The sequence below is a fragment of the Aquila chrysaetos genome, chromosome 15, assembly GCF_900496995.4.
Source record: "Aquila chrysaetos chrysaetos chromosome 15, bAquChr1.4, whole genome shotgun sequence".
Taxonomy (NCBI): Eukaryota; Metazoa; Chordata; class Aves; order Accipitriformes; family Accipitridae; genus Aquila; species Aquila chrysaetos.
This window is the reverse complement of record NC_044018.1, coordinates 30,356,162-30,375,359: the sequence shown is the minus strand read 5'-3', so window position 1 is coordinate 30,375,359 and position 19,198 is coordinate 30,356,162. Positions and strand designations below refer to the sequence as shown.

Sequence of the window (19,198 nt, the reverse complement as noted above, 5' to 3'; positions counted from 1 at the left end):
ACAACACCCGTTTGGGGATGGGCACCCATGGGTGACGGGGAGGAAGGGGGGGGGGGTGACACGGATAGCCCCCTCCCCCAGTGTATTTCCCTCTCCCCCCCCCCTTTAACTCCCGCTTCCCAGCCCGTACCTGTCGGGTCCCGGCAGCGGTGGCTGGGCCCGGCCCCGTGACATCACGGCCCGACGGGGCGGGGGCGGCACCGGCACCGGTGTGGGTGTGGGGGGGGGGCACCCCCCCATCCCGGGGTTGGGGGATACCGCGGTCGCCATGGAGATGGACCCTTGAGGGGGTGGGGGTGTCTGGCCTCATACCCCCCCCGGCGGGGGATGCCATGGCAACCTCGAACCTCGGGGGGGGGGGGGGAAGAAGGGGGGGGGGGGGGGGGGACAGATACACGCTCCCGCGGTGCACGCCGGGAGTTCCCCCAGACGGGGCGCTGCCCCTTTAAAAACAAAATGGCCGCCCCGCTCCGCGTTGCCTCTTCGCCTCCACGCCCGGCTGCCGCCGCCGCCACTTCCGGGGTGGGGCCCGGAGGCCGGAAGTGTGTCGTGCTCGCAAGATGGCGACTCCCTATGTGACTGACGAGACCGGTGAGTGAGGCCCGGCCCGGCGCTGTGGGGCGGGAGGTTCCCGGGGGGTCGGGCCCGGCCCCCGTGGGGTTGTTGTTTCCCCCGGATCTATAGGGCGGGACTCAGCCCCGGTCCCTGTGGGGCCGGCTCTCTCCCCGATCTCTGTGGGGCAGGTCCCGTTCCCTGCCCCTATGGCGGGGGGCGGGGGTTCCCCTCCCGCTGTAGGCCTGGGCCGCGGCCCCATCTCTATGGGGCTGGGAGCCGCCCTCCCCGGTCTCTCTGGGGTCCTGTTTGTGTGCGTGTGTCCCCACCTTCCTGGTCGCTATGGGGCAGGTCCCACCTCCCCAGTCTCTGTGGGGCTGGGCCCACCTCATCCCCCCCACCCCGCTGTCTGTGATGACCGGCTGTCCCCATCCTAGTCTTGGGGCGGGGGGGACACCCATGGGGTGTCCTGGGACCCCCGTGGGGTGTGTGGGGGGTCTTGGGGTCCCTGTGGGGGGTGTCCTGGGGCCCCCATACGGTGTCCTGTGGGGTGTTTTGGGGTCCCTGTGGGGTGTGGGGGGTGTTCTGGGGCCCCCATGGGGTGTCCTGTGGGGTGTCCTGGGACCCCCATGGGGTCCTGGGGCCCCTGTGGGGTGTGTGGAGTGTCTTGAGGCCTCCATGGTGTGTCCTCTGGGGCATCCTGGGGTCCCTGTGGGGCCTCCTGGGGCCCCCATGGGGTCTTGGGTCCCCCATGGTATGTCCTTTGGGATCTCCTGGGGCCCCCGTGGGGTCCTGGGGTCCCTGTGGGGTGTCCTGGGGCCCCCATGGGGTGCGTGGGGTGCCCCGAGGCCGCCAGCCGACAGCGCCTTGGCCTCGCAGGGAAGTACATCGCCTCCACGCAGCGCCCCGACGGCACCTGGCGGAAGCAGCGGCGGGTGAAGGAGGGATACGTGCCCCAGGAGGAGGTGCCGGTGTAAGTGGGGCAGGCGGCTGAGGGGGAAGGGGGTGTCCCCAGGGGGGGCTCCCCCTCCGGGGCTGGGGTCTGCCGCGCCGCGAGAGGGGAGCGGAGCTGCCGGAGCGTCCCGTCCCGTTCCCCAGGCACCCCGGACCTCGGCCCCGTGACTCCCGGGGCTGCGTGTGCCGGGTCACGTCTTGAGGTCTCAGTCTCTTTCCAGGTGCCCGAGCAATTCCGACCCCCTCACCCTTATCCCATAAGCCGTAGCCTACCGGTACGTATCGACTCCCGTCCCAGTCCTCCTCGGGGTGGCCGTGTGGGTCCGGGCCGTCCCGCGGACGCGAGGAGGACCCCGAGCGGCGGCGTCTGCCAGGGTGCGGAGCTCGGCAGGGGTGACCCGTTCCGAGGGCGGCTGCTCGGCCGCCGCGTGGTGGAGGGCATGGAGCCCGCAGGTGCCCCCCAGCCTCGGGGGAGAGCCGGACACGGGGGCTGCTCCGCGTCAGAGGTTTTGCTGGAGGCGCCGAACGTTCCTGGCGTTTGGCAGTGGGGTCTTTTTAGCGCCGCGCCAGGGTCTTTTTGGCGCCGCACCGGGGTCCTCAGCACCATCCCGGGGCGGGACGGCGGGGGAGAGGCGCCTTCACAGGCTCTCGTTCTGTGCAGGTACGAGAATAAGTATGTGAAGTTTTTCAAAAGCAAACCCGAGCTGCCCCCGGGGCTGAGCCTGGAGGCCACCGCACAGCCCGGCAAGCAGCCCGGCAAGGCGGAGAGCGGCGAGACGGGACTGTCCAAGGCGGCGAAAAGGAACTTGAAACGCAAAGAGAAGAGGAAGCAGCAGCAGGAGAAGGGGGAGCGGGAGACAGACGAACTGATCCAGGCGCTGGAGAAGGCCTCTCTGTCGGGGGGCGGCAGCGGGGACAAGGGCCCGCCGGGGGACAGTCGGGCGGCCGCGCCGCAGCCGGCCTGCGGCACCAGGGCCCCCGCCGAGGGGGAAGCCCCCGCCTCGGAGAAGAGCAAGAAGATCAAGAACCTGAAGAAGAAGCTGCGGCAGGTGGAGGAGCTGCAGCAGCGGCTCGACTCGGGGGAGATAAAGCAGCCGACGAAAGAGCAGCTGGAGAAGCTGGGGCGGAGGAAAGCCTTGGAGGAGGAACTGCGGGACCTGGAGCTGGACTTGTAAGGGGCGGGCGGGGGGGTTCGGGGGGCGCGGGGACTCGGGGAGGGGGGGGGGGGCGCGGGCAGCGTCCCCAGCGTGCAGGCTGCCGGGACGAAGCGCCCAGCCCTGGGGATTCGGTGTGGGCGGGTGCCGTCGTGGGGGGTCTTTTTCAGAACAGTTGTTCCCAGCTATCCGTGTTAGAAACCCGGCGACTCTCGAATACCTTGCTCCTTTTTTTTTTTTTTTTCTTTTTTTTTTTAATATTATTTGGGGCGGGGTTGTGCTGCGTCCAGGGTGGGGCAGCGACTTCTCCCCCCCCCCCTTCGATCTTCCCTGGCCCCTTGTGTTCTGTGTTACAGCCTCTCTCTTCCTTTATTTTTAAAAATCATGCAATAATAAAATTGCAGTAGTGACCCGGTGCCGGGAGCTCCGTTCTGGTTCTGCCTTTCCCTGGAGGGGGGGACACAACACCCATCCCCTGCCTGCTGCTGCCTGGGGGACGGGGATGCTGTGGGGTGGGCAGGGGCTGGCTGGACCCCTCCTGGCAGTGATGGGGGCACGGGGGGGCTCTTGCCCCCCCCATCCAGCCACAGTGGAGGAGCCACAGTGGAGCCGTGGGGTGGGACAAACCCCACTTTGTGTCCCAGGAGCCGGGGATGGCTGGACCGTCCCCACTTCCCTGGCTTCGGCTGCCCCCTCAGGCTGTGCCCCCCCCATTTCCCGGGTGACTCTGGGATGCCGCAGAGGGGCCGAGCTGCCAGATTCCTCCCCGCTGCCCTGGGAGCTGCCTGGCGCAGGAGCACCCCCGGCAGCCGGCCAGGCCCCTCCGCTCCCCGGCTCCGTGCCACGGGGCCCCCCGTTTCGCCCGGGCCCACGGGTGGGGGGTCCCCACCGTCCCCCAGGAAGAGCACGCTGCAGTTCGGGCACCTGCAGGAGCGGCCGATGGGCGAGTTTGGCACGGCCGAAATCACCGGGGCCAGGTGGTCGAGTGTCAGGGTGTCCCGAGCCCCCTCCGGCCGAGGTGGGGGGTCCTCTGCCGGGTGCCTGGATGCTGCGGTGTGGAGGATCCCCTCAACCTGATGCTACAGCAGCACATGCTGAGGGGCTGAGCTGGGGCGTAGGGGGTCTGGAGGATGCTGGAGCATCTGGGGGGTCAGGGCTGGGGCCGTAAGGGCTCCCGGGGTTTGTGGGGGGCCACGGCTGTGGGCACAGGTCAGTCTGGGGGGGTCCTGGTGACCCACCGGCCGGGGCAGGGTGCCGGACGGAGGGGACGCCCCAGGGCATCGCGGTGACCCCGAGGCCGACCACGTCCTGGGGCTGGGCACCCTCTGACCCCCACCCTCACGGCTACCGGCTGCGCCGGCCCCGGCACCCTCTGCGGCATCGGACACGGGGAGGCTCGTCCCGGTGGGGGTCCCGGCACTGACGCCTCCCCTCCCACCCGCAGGCCAGCAGCCCCCCCCGGCATCCCCCTCCCTGGCCTCCCCCAGCAGCAGGACCTACTTCTTCAAAGGTGGGGATCTGGGGGAGGGGGGGGCAGGGGGTTCCCACCGCCACCCGCATCCCCCCTCACCTCCGGCCACAGGTGACGAGGTCTGGCGGTACCGGGGGGGCTCACGCCGGCCCCCCATGATGCTCTTTAATGCGGCAGTCCCGGTACAAGCCCAGCACGGGTGGGCGGGGGGGGGCCCTTCCCCAGGGTGGGGGCCACCGCGGTCCTCGGGGCAGGGCTGGGGGGCCGGGGAGGCCCCATGGCAGGGTGAGACACCCCCCCCCCACACACACACACAGTGGGGTTAAGGCTTTTGGGACCCTCCCCAGCGGAGGGGGGAGCTGGGCTGGGCCCATGGTGCATGCACAGCATTTGGGTAGGTCCTACAAAAATAAAAGTGGGGCTTTATTTTTAAGGGGCCCCGTCCGGTGCTGGGGGCTGGGCAGGAGCTGGGGTGGGGGCTGCCCCCCAGGCTCTCCCCTCCGTGGGGCTGGCGAGGGGCTGCAGCGGGTATGGGGGCAGGTTGTGGGGCAGGCTGCGGCGGGGCAGGTTATGGGGCTGGCGGCTGTGGGGCAGGCTATGGGGCAGGCAGCAGTGGCGGGGGGGGGGAGGCACTGGGTTCGCCCCACCACCAGGGGACCCCCCAGCCCATGGGGGTCCCCAACATCCACGTGCCCTGAAGCCCCGCCTCCCCTCGGCCACACCCTCCCGGGGGGGCGGGGCATATGGCATCTCATTTGCCTATTTAAAGGGGAAGGCACAGCGGGAGTGGGGGGTCCGGGAACCCCCAAGGCACGTCGGTGGGGCGCGGGGGCTCAGGGGCGGCGGCGGGGCGGGGGCGCGGCGGAGCCGCAGTCGGCATCGGGGGCGGCGGTGGGGCCCGGCGCGGTCCCGCTCTCCAGCTGCCGATCCCGCAGGCTCCGGATGTAGCTCTGGGGGGACACGGGGGTCAGCGCGGCCCCGCGGCCACCGGCACGGCCCCGCCGGGGCGCGGACTCACCGGGGCCAGCACGTCACCCGCGTAGCGCTTGACGGGGGGGGGCTTGCGGCGGTAGGTGCCCTCGGGAGGGGCCAGGCTCTGCCGGCGCTTGGCCTCCTTCTGCCGGATGCGCAGCAGCTGCAGCCGCTTCTGCCGCCGGCTGAGGATGACTGCGGGGAGCGGGGGCTGAGCTCTGCCCCGCGTCCCCATCCCCGGTGACACCTCCGTCCCCATTGCCTTCGGCACCGCCGTCGCCACGGCCGTCTCCATCCCTGCTCCCGTGGCCGTCCCCATCGCCATCGCCATCCCCTCCTCATCCTCACCCTCTTCATCCCACATCCCTCGCGCTCACCCACACGCCCTCCCCGCTGCCCGCTCCCACCCCGGGTGCTCCCACCGCCCGGCACACCCCCCCCCCCCCCCGAGCTGGGCGGGAAGGGGGGGGTACCCCTCCGTGCACCCCCACTCACCGTCGGTGTGGGAGACGCCGTCGGCCGTCAGCTTCCACTGGAGCAGGACGGCGAGGAGGCTGAGCGCCGGCCAAGCGCCCAGCAGCACCCAGCTGTGCCAGCACAGCGGCCCCGCCGGCGCCAGCCGCAGCCGGTCGTAGACGTAGAGCACCAGCGCCAGCGCTTCCACGAAGTAGTCGGCGCAGACGACGACGACGGCGGCGCCGAAGACGGCGGTGGAGAGGACGGTCAGCGCCTTCGGCCACTGCAGCGCCAGGAGGGCGCAGAGCAACGCGAGCCCCAGCAGGCTGCCCGCCGGCACCCAGGGGCTCGGCGGCGGCAGCACCGGCGCCGCCGCCACCAGCGCGGCCGTGGCCAGCAGCAGCCCCAGCAGCAGCCCGGTGGTGAAGAGCCCGACGCTGCGCAGCAGCATGGTGACCAGGCCGCAGAGCAGCCCGATGCCCAGGGCGATGCCCGCGCTGGCCTCCAGGCTCAGCTGCGTCTCCAGCACCCGCTCCTTGTAGCACAGGAGGAAGATGACGATGGAGCCGAAGAGCAGCCCCGAGAGGAACATGATGGCCTTGAAGCAGCGGTACCCTGGTGCGGGCACGGGGGTGTCACCGGGGGCTGCCCTGGCAGTGCCCCACGGCTTTGCCCCATGGCTTTGCCCCCCGGCGTTCCCTGTGCCATCCCTTCTGGCCGTGCCCCGTGTCCTTGCCCCACGGCATCCCCTGTGCCATCCCTTCTGGCTGTGCCCCCCACAACGCCCCTCTCCTTGTCCCCCACCATGCCCCTGCAAAGCCCCTCACCGCATGCCTGCCGTGCCCCCCAAGTGAGCCCCTGCTCTGCCCCCCCCAGCCGTGCCCCCCCAAGCCGTGCCGGCGCTCACCGAAGCAGCCGCAGACGACGCCGAAGAGGGCACCGAGGGCGCAGAGGGCGGCAGGGACGGGCTCGTAGGGGGGCCGGGGCTCCAGGGCGCAGCGGGGCGTGGGGGGGGGTGCCGGGCTCCATCGCCCGGGGGGGGGGGCTGCAGGGGCTGGGAGGGGTGGGGGGGTGCTGAGCCCCCCCGCTGCGCCCCCCCCCCCCCGGCACCCAGCCCCTCCCCGGGCTCTGTGGGCAGTGGGTGAGCACCCTCCTCCCCGCACCCACATCTCGCAGTGGTGCTGGGGGGGGGGGCACTGGGAACTGTAGGGAGATGCCGGGGTGGGGAGGGCTGGGAGTGCTGGGGGCTGCTGGGTGGGGGAACTGGGAACTACTGGGGGAGATCAAGGTGGGGGGCACTGGGAGCACTGGGAGGGGGGACTGGGAGCTACTGGGGGACAGTGAGGTGGGAGTACTGGGAGGGGGCACTGGGAGCTACTGGGGGACAGCGAGCTGGGAGCATTGGGAGGGGGCACTGGGAGCTACTGGGGGACAGCGAGGTGGGGGCACTGGAAAGGGGGCACTGGGAGCTACTGGGGGACAGCGAGCTGGGGGCATTGGGAGCACTTGGGAGGGGGCACTGGGAGCTACTGGGGGACAGCGAGGTGGGGGCACTGGAAAGGGGGCACTGGGAGCTACTGGGGGACAGCGAGCTGGGGGCTTTGCAAGCTACTGGGGATCAGCGAGGTGGGAGCATTGGGAGCATTGGGAGGGAGGACTGGGAGCTACTGGGGGACAGCGAGGTGGGGGCATTGGGAGCTGCTGGGAGACAGCGAGGTGGGGGCGCTGGAAGGGAGGTCTGGGAGCTACTGGGGGACAGCGAGCTGGCGAACTGGGAGCTGCTGGGGGGCCGGGGCGGGGGGCGGCGCTGCCCGGGGCTGCCGCACTGGGAGCTGCTGGGGGGCCGGGGCGGGGGGCCGAGCGGGGTCGGGGGTGGGGGGAACCGCTCGGTCCCCACCGCCCCCGTCCCGTCCCGGGACTCACCCGCTCGCTGCCGGTCCCGGGGGTCGCGGAGGGGCCCGGCCCGGCCACGGAGCCGAGACTCCGCCGGGAGCGGGGCCGGGGGCGGTGCGGGGCGGGACCGGGAGCGGGGCCGGGGCCGGGGCCGGGGGGGGGGGGGCGGCGGGGCCGGATCGCTGCTGCGGGGCCGGGAGGGGACCCACGCGGGGCCGGGACCCCCGTGGGTGACGCCGGGGCCCCCAGCGGGCCCCTCCGCCGGGACAGAGGCGCTTTGTGCGCGGGGGCACGTGACGGGGTCAGCGCAGGACGCCCGGTTCCCCCCCCCCCCCCCGGGGCGGCCAAAGGGTTAACGGGGAGGGAGTGGGGAGGGGGGGCTCTGCCCCTTTAAGGGGCGGGGCGCGGGAATGACGTTCCCGCGCTAGGCCCCGCCTACCCGGAAGTGGGAGGCGGTGGCGGCGGGCGGGCGGGCGGAAGGCGGAAGTGAGGCGAGCGAGGGAACCCCGGGGGGGGGGCGGGAGGCGGCGGCGACCCCCCCCCCCGCCGGCACCGGTCACCGGCACCGTGAGTCTCCGCCTCCCCGGGCTCCCCGACAGCCCCGGGGCCGGGGCCGGGGCCGGGGCCGGAGGGGGGCAGCGGCCGAGCTGCGTTTCAAAGCGTCCCCGGGGCGGTGGGGGGTCCCGTGGGCAGCCGGGGCCGGGCCGGGGGTCGGCGGGGCGCGGTCCGGAGGGATTCCCGGGGCTTGGGGTTTTGGGGGGGGAGAATGGGGGTCTCCGGGGCCGCGCTGACCCCGATCTCGTTCGCAGGGCCCGGCGGTATGGCCGTCACCTAGGCCCGGCGGGGACCAGCGGGGCCGCCGGGATGGAGCAGCCCCGGTATCGGGGAGACCCCCCCGGGGATGGCGAAGGGGGCGGCCGCCCGGTGGAGGACAGCGCTGCCTGGAACGGGAGCTGTGGCCGGCCACCGGCCACTGTCCCGGAGGACAACGACGACGACCACGACCTGCCCTTCCCGAGCCCCGAGGGTCCCCGGTGCTCCTGCCGCTGCCGGGGGGAACCGGCCGCCCCCCCCCAACCCCGCGGCCGAGCGGCGGGACGGATCCTGCAGCCTCACTTGCCGTAACCGGGCCGCCGCCGGCCCGGTGCTGCCGCCGGCCCGGGGGCAGGAGGATGGCGAGGAGGACGGAGCCGGCGAGGACGGCGCGGGGAAGGGGAGCCGGAGGATGCGGAGGCGTCAGAGGCATCGCTCGACCCCCAAGGAGAAGGAGGACAGCGGACGGCGCGAGGGCGGCGTGGGCAAGCGGCACCGACCGGCACGGAAGAGGAGCCGCGGGGACTGGACCGAGGCGCCGGCGGAGGAACCGGCCGGCTACCGGGGTCCGCTGGCAGCAGCGCTGGCCCAGGCGCGCAGGCTGGGCGCGGAGGCCGGTGGATGGCTGCTCTGCTCCTGCTGCCGCCTCGGCAGCCGCGACCTGGGCTCAGCGCAAGCTGGCGTACGGAACTGGGGCCGGCGGGTGGCCCAGCGCGCCCGGAGCGGCTCCCTGAGGGTGGCCCGGTGGCTACGGGCCGGGGCGGGGTTCTTCCTTCGCCTGCTCTGGATGCTCTGCGCGCTCCTCGTCCTCCTCCTCGTGCTGCTCCTGGGCAGCCTGCGGCTCTGCTGGCGCGTGGGCGCCGGCGCGCTGGTCGCCGGCGCGGATCGGTTGGGCAGGAGCCGGCGGGCGGCCCGGTTCCTCGCGCTTTTGGACGCGGCCGTGTTCCGTAGGACGTGGGGGCTCCTCGGGGAGAGCCGGACGTGCCGGCACCTCTGGGACTGGCTGCAGAGACGGCGAGCTCCCCCCTGGGTGCCCGGGGGGGGGTCAGACAGGGGGGCCGGGGGACGCGGCATCCGTTGGTGACGGGGGGGGCTCCCGCCGCCGGCTGCGCGGAGGAGGTAAGCCGCTTGCTGGCCATGGCGGAGGTGCCCGAGGAGGAGCTGAACCCCTTCCAGGTGCTGGGCGTGGAGGTGACGGCGTCGGACGCCGAGCTGAAGAAAGCCTATCGCCGGCTGGCGGTGCTGGTGCGTGGGCGGGCAGGGGGTGTCCGTCCCCCCCTCCCCTACTCTGAGACACGGCGCTGGCTGAGCTTTTCCGCTTTTTCCAGGTCCACCCGGACAAGAACGAGCACCCGAGGGCGGAGGCAGCGTTCAAGGTGCTGCGGGCGGCCTGGGACATGGTCAGCAGCCCGGAGAGGAGGAAGGAGTACGAGATGTGAGTGGGCGATGCTGGGGAACGGGGAGGGTTTGGGGGTGCTGGGGCTGACCCCCTTTCTCCCTCCCCCACCCCCCCCAGCAAGCGGATGGCGGAGAGCGAGCTGACAAGGTCCATGAGCGAGTTCCTGAGCCGGCTGCAGGACGACCTGAAGGAAGCCATGAACACCATGATGTGCAGCAAGTGCCAGGGGAAGCACAAGTAGGTCCCGAATCCCCGGCGGCACGGTGCCAGCGTGCCTGGGGGGTCCCAAAGTTGGGGGGCAGGGGGGGCACAGGGGTCGGAAACGCCCCGCTCTCTCTGCAGGAGGTTTGAGATGGACCGAGACCCGCTCAGCGCCCGCTACTGCGCCGAGTGCGGCGGGCTGCACCCCGCCGAGGAGGGCGACTTCTGGGCCGAATCCAGCCTGCTGGGGCTGAAGATCACCTACTTCGCCATGATGGACGGGAAAATCTACGACATCACGGGTGGGTGCCGCTTCCCGGAACCCCCGGACGGAGGGGGTGCCGCTGGCTCGTCGCCCCTTTGCCGGGGCGGCGTGACCGGCGGCCACATGTCTTTCGGCAGAGTGGGCCGGCTGCCAGCGCGTGGGGATCAACCCGGACACCCACCGCGTCCCCTACCACATCTCCTTTGGCTCGAGGAGCTCCGGGCCGGGCGGGCGGCAGAGGTGATGGGAAAGGGGCCTGACCCCCATCCTGGGGAAGGGGGGGACATAGGATGACGGCGGGGGGGGGGCTCTGAGCTCAGATGAGCCCCCCCCCGAACACCCACTTTACCCCCCGCAGGAGTGCCTCCAAGGGCAGCCCCACCTCAGCTGCCGACCTGCAGGAATTCTTCACCCGAGTCTTTCAGGGGAGCTCAGGACCGATGCCCGGGGGGCCCTTCCCGCCACCCCCCACCCCCCCGGGGGCTGCAGCCCCCCCCGGGGTTCCCCCGAGGGCCGAGGGCGCCGTCCCCAAGGGCGACGCAAAGCACAAGAGGCGGAAGAAGGTGCGTCGGCCGTTGCAGCGCTGAGCGGCGCCAGGCAGACGGCGCTGTGCTGGGCATGAAAAGGGCTCTTTCCAATAAAAAAAATCTATTTTTCTTTTTTTTTTTTTTAAAAAAAAAAAAAAAAAAGTCCTCTCTGTATTTAAAAGTAACCAGGGAGTTTGTGGGCTGACGTGGCCAACGTGTGCCGGAGGAGCTGTGCGTTGGAGCCAGCTGTACCAAAGAGCCCGGCGGGGCGCAGGGCAGGCAGGCGGGGGCCGGGACGGACAGACGAACGGACAGACCGGCTGCTGGATCTCTTCAGGGTTATTGTAAACGTTCAGGTGACGCTCCGGAGGGAAGGGAGCTGCAGCTGGTGGCCGGGTCCCTTCCTCTCCGCGCTGGTGCTGGGGTGGGGGAGCTGCCGCGCAGGAGAGCCCCCCCCCTCTGCTCGTTCAGCTGCAGGGGGCCGTTGGAGGGGCCCCCCCGAGCCCCCCACCCCAGCTGCGCCTCGCCTCGAGCCTCTGCCAGCACACTTTGCATATTTTTTTTTTTAAGCAGCTCGTTACTTTTTGCTCGTACAGATCTATTTATTACCGCGTGCATCCCCTTTCTATTAATACATCTGCGTACGTTAGCTGCGCTCCTCCTCGTGGGTGCTGCCCAGCCGGGACCCCAGTGTCACAGCCTGGCCCCCCCGTGCCGGTTTTGCTTTTCCTGCCTCAACTTTGCTTGAGGGACCCTCATCCCCCTCCCTCAGCGCCGGGGATGAAGAGCAGCTTATTATTTTTTTACAAAAAGCAAAGTCCGGAGGCAGGAGCTGGTTCCGTGCTGCCGCCAATATCTTGAGTTGTATCGCGAACAGTTTTTGCCAAGAGACGTGTGAGTGTCCGGCACCTCACCAAGCGTTTGGCGTTTCCCAGCTCTCCAAACCGTGGGCCAGGCAGCAGCACGGCGGCTGCGCCGGTTCTTAGCAGGGAGTAACAGCCCTTGGGGGCTGCGCGAGGCTCCTGGCCTGCCACCGACCGGAGCCAGGTGCTCGGGGGGAGCTGGCCGCCCCCCCAGCTGAGCTGAAACACCCTAAGAAACGCTGCTGTAGGCCACGATTGCTTTTCGCTAACCTTTTTGTACTCCCAGACCAGAGCAGCTGGGTTTTAAATGGTAGTGTACCTTTTTCTTATCACTTTTGTTAAATTAAAAGTACGGTTTGAAGAAGTCTGGCTGGTCTGTCCAGGGAGAGGTGGGAGGGAGGTGTGAGCCGGGGCTGGTCCCACTGTGAGGAGGCTGCTCCTGTCACTGAATTTCTTTATTATGGTGTAAATCTATAAAACATGAGGACGAGGGAAGTGTAGATGGGCAACTCTTCCCACTAGTCAGCAGTTCTCCCCTCGTAAGTGCTTTCTGCAGGGTTACATGGAGGTTGGTTAGCTTGAAGGAAACACGCACATGACACAACTTCTCGCTCTGTACCGCTCAGCTGCGCTTCTCGCTTCACCGAAGAGATAAAGGTCCCAGTGAGGAGCTTCTCCGAGATGGAGGAACCTGGCTAAAACCCTGGCTAAAAGCTAGAGCGGTCCCTGCCCCGCGCCCAGCCCTCCTCATGCCTCACCCCTGCTCTCCAGCCAGTGCCTCGCGCCGCTCCGGCATCCCCTCTCTGTCCCCCGGCTCTGCTGGAAGCCTCAGTACTTGTTGATGCCAAAGACCCGCACGCCGTGGAACTGGGGCAGCTTGGGCAGAAGGACGCTGAGCAGGGAAGCCGTGTTGACGACAAAGTGCACGGGGTCGTATTTGGTGTAGAAGCTGGTGAGGAGGTACCTGGAGGAGAGAGGGAGACCCTGGGTGAGCTCTGTGTCACTCCCACCCTCCCCACTGCCAGCACTGGGGGGATTTCGGGTGCCTCGCTGGCGTTCCCTGCACAAAACAGCGCCTCGCAGCTGGGGAACCCTCTAGCCCCAGGACCCGTTCGTGCCAGGGCGGCTGTGCCGACAGAAGCCCGATGGTCCCACCGCGTGCCTTAAACACCCTCCTGAGCCCCCCCTGCACCCTCCTGCCTGATTCAGCGATACTCACAGCACTACCGGGGAGACGCTGAGGAACTTGCGTGACGAGGTGCACTGCGTCCCGTAGTCTATCTGCTCCCAGTGCGTGAGGAGGCGATCCTTGCCCTGGTCCGGGGTCTCGAAGGGGGTCCCCTTCACTGTGTGCAGCAGCAAGTACATGACCTGCGGGTTTCAAGGGGGGAGAAGATGTAAAGCCAGCCGGGGACAATCTGCTGCCGGGACAGAAATGCGCTTTGTGCCCTCTCACAGTAGCTTCCCAAGCTAACGGCCTTTCATCAGCTGCATGTCCCCCCACAGCACCAACCCCCCAGCCTTTCCCTCAGTGCCCCACAGGAACCAGGGGCTTCCTTATAGCCGGGGGACATGGAACCATACCCGGCGAACACCAGCCTACATGCTTTCCAGCCCTGGGAGAAGAGCAGGCCAAGTTTTGACTAACCAGGTTGTGTATGACGTTGGTGAGCGTCCAGACCACAGGAACGCTGAAGAACGGGATGCTGAGGAGAACGACGTGGAGGACTCCCACGGAGATCACATACGCCAGCCAGATCCCCCGGCTGTTCATCACCCGCGTGTTGGGGTTCACCTCGCTGTGCGCCACGCCGACGTTCATCCTGGAGCAGACAAACGGAGGCTTCCAGAGGTCTCCTCAGAGAGGTTTTCCCAAATCTCTGCAATTCCTAACCCAGTCAGGGCTCTTGGCGTAGCCCCACATCCAGGGTCTTCCTGCAGCACCTCTCACCCCGGCCTTCCCATGTGCTTAACCCCAACACACCGCTGATGCCAGCTCCCTAATTAGCGACTCCGCACCTCAGCCCTAAGGCCAGGAACACAAAGACAAGGAGAAAAAGAATGAGCTCACCCCCAGCCACCAGAAACGCTGGGAACTGAGGAAGAACTACCCCATAACGGGGCTCCCCTCTCCCCCACGTTCACCCCGTGCTGCTTCTCCACCGGACAGGTAGGCAAAATGTCTGCTCTCCTCCCCGAGAGCATGACTCCTCAGCCCTAAACGCACGCGTGGGGCCGGAAAACGACTGCAGATCCCTCCCCAGGGCCTGGTACGCCTGCTCCCGCCTCAGTGCCCGGCCCTGCCGCCATGGCCTCGCAGCTTCCCCGGCCCCTCACAGCCCCCCTGTTCTCCCACAGCCCCCCTGCCCAGCTCCCCCGGCCCCTCACAGCCCGCCCTGTTCTCCCACAGCCCCCCCATCCCCTCACAGACCCCCCCGACGCACCCGGCGGCTCCGCGGCCGTTGCCAGGTCCCTGCCCGCCCCCGGGGCTCGTCTCCAGGAAGTCCTCACGCCCGGTGGGGTCACTCCCCCCTCCCTCATTGGCCGCTCGTCCCGTCGCTCAGCGTCTCCCCGCCCCTCGAGCGCCGGCAGGCCAATAGTGGAAGGGGAGTGGCGGGGGAGGCCCGGCCAGTCGTGAGAAGCGGTGTTGGGAAGTGGTTTGAAATCGCCGGTTGAGGAAGGGCGGCGTCGATTGGGTGATGGGCGGTCAACGGGGGCGGGGACGGCAACGGGCTGAGGGGGCGACAAGATGGCGGCGGAGACTGTGGAGCTCCATAAGCTGAAGGTACCGGCCGAGCGGCCTGCGGAGCTCGGGGAGGGGCGGGGGTCGCGGCCTGTCCCGGCCCGGGCAGCTGTGGGCCCCGGGCTCCCGCCGGCCTGGCCCCCCCCTCCCCTCCGGTGTCCCCCGGTGTCCCGGGAGGGTTCCCCACCTCCGGCGGTCACCCCTCCTGCCCGGGTCCTTCTCAGTCTCGCCTGGCAGCCGCCCTCTCGCCGCTGCCCGCCCGGGGGAGGCGGTGGCGGTGGGGGGGTCCCTGGCGATGCCCCTGCCCTCCGGGGCACCCACGCCGTTCTCCGGTTGCCCGGCCCGGCCCGTGACAGGCGGCGGGGAGCGATCCTTCTCCGGCGCTGAGGAGGGAACCAGCCTGTTTGGGGGGAAATCCTGGGAGCCCAGGGGCGCGACTGGTGTTTGACGTGAGGAGATGGCCTTCGAGGCTCCTAAAAAAAGCCCAAATCGCCTTGGCTTATTTATATGCTTTTTCTAATTATAATTTTTTTTTATGTTCTTGGTGTGCTTCTGCACGCGCTAACTGGAAGCTTCTTGCGTTCTGTAGTTGGCTGAACTGAAGCAGGAGTGTCTGGCTCGCGGCCTGGAAGCAAAAGGCAACAAGCAGGATCTGATCAACAGGCTCCAGGCTTACCTGGAGGAGCACGGTGGGTGCCTTGTTGAGTGGGGCGGCTCGTTAGCGGGCTCCTTCCCAAAGTCCTTACGAGCTGGGGGTTGCTCTGGGGTTATCGGTGGTGAGAGATCTCCTGGGCTTCACGTGGAACATGAGGGTGAAGGAGAAGAACTCTGGTCTGAGTCCTTTGCTGTAACTGCCTTTGCTTCCTGCTTTCCCAAGTAAAATTCTCATAGTAGGCTTTATCTGAGAAGCCAGAGATATTACTAAAGTAATTTGCTACTGCAATTGCTCTGTTGTTTTGTCCTCCAGCTGAAGAAGAAGCAAATGAAGAAGATGTCTTGGGAGAAGAAATAGAGGTAAGTCTTCTGCTGGGCAGACTGTCCTGCCGACGGCCCATGCAGGGGCTTCTGGTTTGCCTGGGGGCACGCGACCTCCCACAGGCTGCGTTCCGGTTCTGTGCGCAAGGAACGCTGCAATACCAGAGGCCGTGTCTATTTTAAAGCACCATTGTCATTCCTTGTTGGGTCTAAACCTCCTATTTTTTACGCCAAAGGCTCGATGTTGCTCTGTTAGCAGGCAGAGCATGTGGTACGGGGTTCTGGCAGACTATGTAATCTTGGTGTGTGGCTGCCACTTCAGAGCAGGGTCATTCTGTCCGTGTTCAGCAGGATTCACACCTCATTGCCCAGTGGTTTTTGTCATGAACTGAACAGCAAATGTGATTGGAGCGTGGCCTGCTTTTTAAGAAAGGACATGTAAGAAAAAGTTGGCCAGCCGGTACCCTGACTGTGCCGGGCCCGGGCTGGGCTGGGCGGCCTGTGGGGGCAAGCCTTAAAGCAGGAGAATTTGTTCTGAGGGAGGTGAGGAGATCTGACCTGGGAAAGCACTTTGTGCTTAAAACACCAGCGAGAACCGATTCTTCCAACTGTCGGGCTCTTCGCTGCTTGGCAAATGCATGTGACGCAAGGGCGGGTGGAGGATATGGGAGATTTCTCCCCAGTTTCACAAAAAGTATTTGGCGAGAAGTGAGATGGGTCTTACCAGATTGATGCTGGGCATTGAGCGTGAGCGCTGTGTAGTTTCGATGTTGTTTGCCGCTCCACTTGCGGGCTGGAGACTGTCTCGCTTGAGTTACTTCCGAAGCCTTGTGAAGCCCAGACCTTCTGGTAAGAGTTTAGACTTTGGGAAAACAAAACAAGAGTCTGTGTCCATAACAGCTAGTGTTCAAACCCTGCCAGACTGAGGCTGTGAGCGCGTAATATTACTTCTTGCTGCAGACCTTGCCTTAGTGGGCAGAGTTAAACAAATCGTACAGAAATCTTTGGATATGTGCAGGCTGAATTATAGGCATGTGCCTTTTAAACCAGTGAGAACCCAAAAGACTTGACAGTGTCCCTGCTGTGGTGTTTCTCTCTTGGTCAGCTGGCTGGAGTATTTATTATCTGACCTCCTCTCAACTCCTTGACTTGCAGGAAGAAGAGCCGAAGCCGGTAGAGCCACCTGTCAAAGTAGAAGAGCCTCCTGTAAAATCGCCTGATGTGTAACTATCCTTTCTGAGTAGAACAAAGCAAACCCGTGGGGTGCGAGGGCCGGCAGCACAGCCCTGTTTTTGGAGTTTGGGATGAAAGGGGGTTGCGGCTCGCACGCGTTAGAGCAGGATTGTGGCCCTTGCCTGAGCCCTGTGTGATAACGCGGTGGTCTGTCCGTCTGTCTGTCTGTGGGGCTGCTCTCCCCTCCGTGGCTCACAGGACGAAGCGAGCCCGAAGTGAGCCCTGGGCTTGCAGCCGGCGGGCCCGAGGTGGCCGTGTGGGCAGGAGGGGGCGTCCTGTGCCCGCTGAGCCGCGCCAGCAAGCGCCAGGTCCCAGGCAGAATTGCTTCCTGTGAAAGTGCCATTAAACCATTACTACCTTTCAGGGCATAAAATGAGAAACCTGTCCGGGAATCTGGAACAAAAGCAGTGCATTTTTCTAAATGGGAGACCTTAATGAGGCTGGCTGTGACCCACTGTTTTATGGGAGTTGTTTGGAGGAGGAGGATGCTATTTCATTTAGCCTGGGAACTTCCGAACTTTGTCTCTTCCTCTTTTGTTTTCCCCCTCGAGCCTGAGCTCTGTTTTCGGAGCATAAACTTTGGAGCACGCCCACTCCATTATATTTTTGTTCAGTCTTTTTACTGGTCCCGCTGTTGTCAGCTGCACATTGTTCAGGAAGTGTGTGTTTGAAATGGAGCCTGGGCTCGGGGTGCTGGGGCTGACCTGGGGAAAGTTGCCTGCGGCTGTCCCATGAACTAGAACAGAACAATCCTTTGTATTTGTGGGCCATAAAGGAATAAAGCTCTTTGGGGCTTGCAGTCGAGGCTTTGGGCTTCTAACAAGAGCTGAATGTTACTGTTAAGAGCCTTAAGATGGGCAGGGGGTTATTCTTGGGTGTGTAGGTCTGCGGCCTCTTGCTGTAATATCCCCCTAGCATTTCGAGATGCATCTGCAGCGCCCTACTAAAATCACAGAATGTTTCTCTTGCCTTAAATGGAGTTATTCCTCCAAGCCTGTGTAGAGAATGGGTGAGAGTGTGGCTGGTTCTTGTGTCTTTTCCAGCTTGCTTGCCATCATTGCCAAAGGAATTCGGGAGTGCTCAAGGCACTAGTTAGGCTCACAGGAGAACCCGCGGCTGCACCTTCACTGGGCCGTGTGTTTCCTGCCCCTAATACACCCTAGACTTTGGTTAAAAGTTTCACAGGCTTCATACTTCACTTAGCATCGATATCTGGCTCTAAACTTGCCCTCATAAGGGGGATGCTGGCTTGTGGCTGTTCTCGGTTAAAAACAGGCCCTCAGTTAAGATGGTGGTGGTGTTGCCAGAGACTAGTGGCTGGGAGGAGAGAACCCCAATACCTCTGCTACTGGGGCATGCTTGTGAAACTAATGAGAGCTCTTCTGACTGATTTCTCTCTTTCCCACACACCTCTAGGATTACGGAAAAGAAGGTAGTGAAAATAACATCAGAAATATCGCAGATGGAGGTAAGGTTCCTTCTGCTACTTCATCCTCCGAGGTGTCGGTTTCCGTATTCACTTCATTCAAAGTCTCTTTTGTGTGTTGCTGAGGCAGTGTCAGTGTTTCCATTGTAAACCTGCTTTATTTTTCCTTGATTTTATATTAATGACTGGTCGCTGGCGGTGGAGTGACCTGGCAGGGTGGTGACCCCATGGCACATTTCATTTTGATGCTAGATCTTAAGGAATGTTTCTCTCAATTGTCCGTTAATGCCTCTTTCCTTGCTGCTCACTGCCGTTGCTTTCTGCCACCAACCACCGTTGACCCTACCTCAATATTTCCAACTTAGCAGCGGCAAGCTGAGTCATTCCTGGGGTGTCGTTCCATCGCAGACAAAGATGGACTTTGCCCTGTAGCGTCCTCTGCTCTGGATCATAAAGACTGATAGACTTGAACTGCCTCTGTTATGATTCTGGTGTATAAATTGTGTTTCCTGCTATTGCGAACGTGAAAAGTTCCTCTGTGGAGTTCATCAGGCCATGGCACATCCCTGTCCCTCACGACTTGCTGCAAGCCCGATTGTTTCGGACACGTAAAACTACAAAGCTTTGTTGAGGATATGCTTTAGGGAGTAATCAGTTGGGGAGGAACTGATACAAGCTAACAGATCATCTCATCTTTATCTTCTTTAACTTTGCCGCTTGCATTTGCTGGGCTTATTTAAAACAAACATACTTAGAAGCTGCCAATTCCTCTGGGAAAACTTTGCGAAACTTTGAGTTTCAGGAATCTGATTGTGGTTCTCTAATCCCCCCTCTTATTTTTTTGCTCGTGTTCCATAAGAAAGAAATCACTATGAAAACATGATTCTTGTCTCCCTGCTGTTCACCACTACTTTAGAGTTTTAATCTTCTGTTTGGGACACGATCATTTCCACAGCAACCAGGGTGATGTCGCAAGCAGAGGATTATGACCTCAGTCAGGGAGTTATGAGGAGAAACATAGTACCTGATGTGAGCTGGAACTGTTGCTGAAGGAGCAATGTCCCCTGTGATGTGGGGCTCCCCTTGGCCGTAGCTGGTTAAAGAGCTCATTAAGCGAAGTTGCTGAAGTTATACTCTTGCCCTTTGTTTTTCTCTAAATTCTGACAAATCTGTTCCCAGGAAATCCACTTTTTTTTTTTGACTGAGAGTGAATCAGGTCTCAGCAAAATTATGTTGTAGATGGTTTTTGAAGATAGAAAGGAATTATTTTCCCATACAATGCATAATTGAACACTGGAGGC

General features: G+C 64.8%; 5 protein-coding genes across 10 annotated transcripts in view; 3 read left to right on the top strand and 2 right to left on the bottom strand.

The window, feature by feature from the left end:
- Positions 1 to 478: 478 nt before the first annotated feature.
- Positions 479 to 3,075, top strand: PYM1 (PYM homolog 1, exon junction complex associated factor). The gene is made up of 3 exons (XM_030036960.2): positions 479 to 591; positions 1,432 to 1,525; positions 2,168 to 3,075. Exons 1-3 carry the CDS (start codon positions 561 to 563, stop codon positions 2,679 to 2,681), a joined length of 639 nt encoding a protein of 212 aa, XP_029892820.1. The 5' UTR covers positions 479 to 560; the 3' UTR covers positions 2,682 to 3,075.
- A 1,822-nt stretch (positions 3,076 to 4,897) lies between these two features.
- Positions 4,898 to 7,801, bottom strand: LOC115350959 (transmembrane protein 198-like; the record flags this gene model as incomplete). The annotated part of the gene is made up of 5 exons (XM_030037119.2): positions 4,898 to 5,081; positions 5,150 to 5,298; positions 5,599 to 6,174; positions 6,467 to 6,613; positions 7,483 to 7,801. Coding segments are annotated over 5 exons (1,308 nt in total), but the record flags the coding sequence as incomplete, so codon positions are not given.
- A 93-nt stretch (positions 7,802 to 7,894) lies between these two features.
- On the top strand, positions 7,895 to 10,796 carry DNAJC14 (DnaJ heat shock protein family (Hsp40) member C14). Its single transcript, XM_030036910.2, is given in 8 exon segments — positions 7,895 to 8,019; positions 8,262 to 9,319; positions 9,322 to 9,510; positions 9,594 to 9,700; positions 9,782 to 9,901; positions 10,007 to 10,167; positions 10,268 to 10,370; positions 10,489 to 10,796. Coding segments are annotated over 7 exon segments (1,875 nt in total). The 5' UTR covers positions 7,895 to 8,019; positions 8,262 to 8,353; the 3' UTR covers positions 10,718 to 10,796.
- A 12-nt stretch (positions 10,797 to 10,808) lies between these two features.
- ORMDL2 (ORMDL sphingolipid biosynthesis regulator 2) lies at positions 10,809 to 14,060 on the bottom strand. Of its 2 annotated transcripts, XR_003926645.2 has the most exons (5): positions 13,965 to 14,060; positions 13,169 to 13,343; positions 12,740 to 12,891; positions 12,279 to 12,484; positions 10,809 to 11,991 (listed from the first exon to the last, which is right to left on the bottom strand). XR_003926645.2 is itself a non-coding variant. In XM_030036965.2 (4 exons), exons 2-4 carry the CDS (start codon positions 13,340 to 13,342, stop codon positions 12,349 to 12,351), a joined length of 462 nt encoding a protein of 153 aa, XP_029892825.1. In that variant the 5' UTR covers position 13,343; positions 13,965 to 14,060; the 3' UTR covers positions 10,809 to 12,348. The 2 variants fall into 2 exon arrangements, 1 of the variants encoding a protein (XP_029892825.1); XM_030036965.2 differs by having other exon boundaries at positions 10,809 to 12,484.
- Positions 14,061 to 14,136: 76 nt separating this feature from the next.
- LOC115350888 (SAP domain containing ribonucleoprotein) overlaps positions 14,137 to 19,198 on the top strand; it is a 32,136-nt gene continuing 27,074 nt past the window's right edge. For all 5 annotated transcript variants that reach the window (XR_003926644.2, XM_030036963.2, XM_030036962.2 and 2 more), the window contains exons 1-5: positions 14,137 to 14,305; positions 14,853 to 14,952; positions 15,231 to 15,277; positions 16,394 to 16,461; positions 17,888 to 17,939. Coding sequence is in view for 4 of the 5 variants with exons in the window: in XM_030036963.2 (XP_029892823.1) it covers positions 14,270 to 14,305; positions 14,853 to 14,952; positions 15,231 to 15,277; positions 16,394 to 16,461; positions 17,888 to 17,939 (303 nt within the window). In the remaining variant the exon portion in view is untranslated. The remainder of the gene's footprint in view (positions 14,306 to 14,852; positions 14,953 to 15,230; positions 15,278 to 16,393; positions 16,462 to 17,887; positions 17,940 to 19,198) is intronic.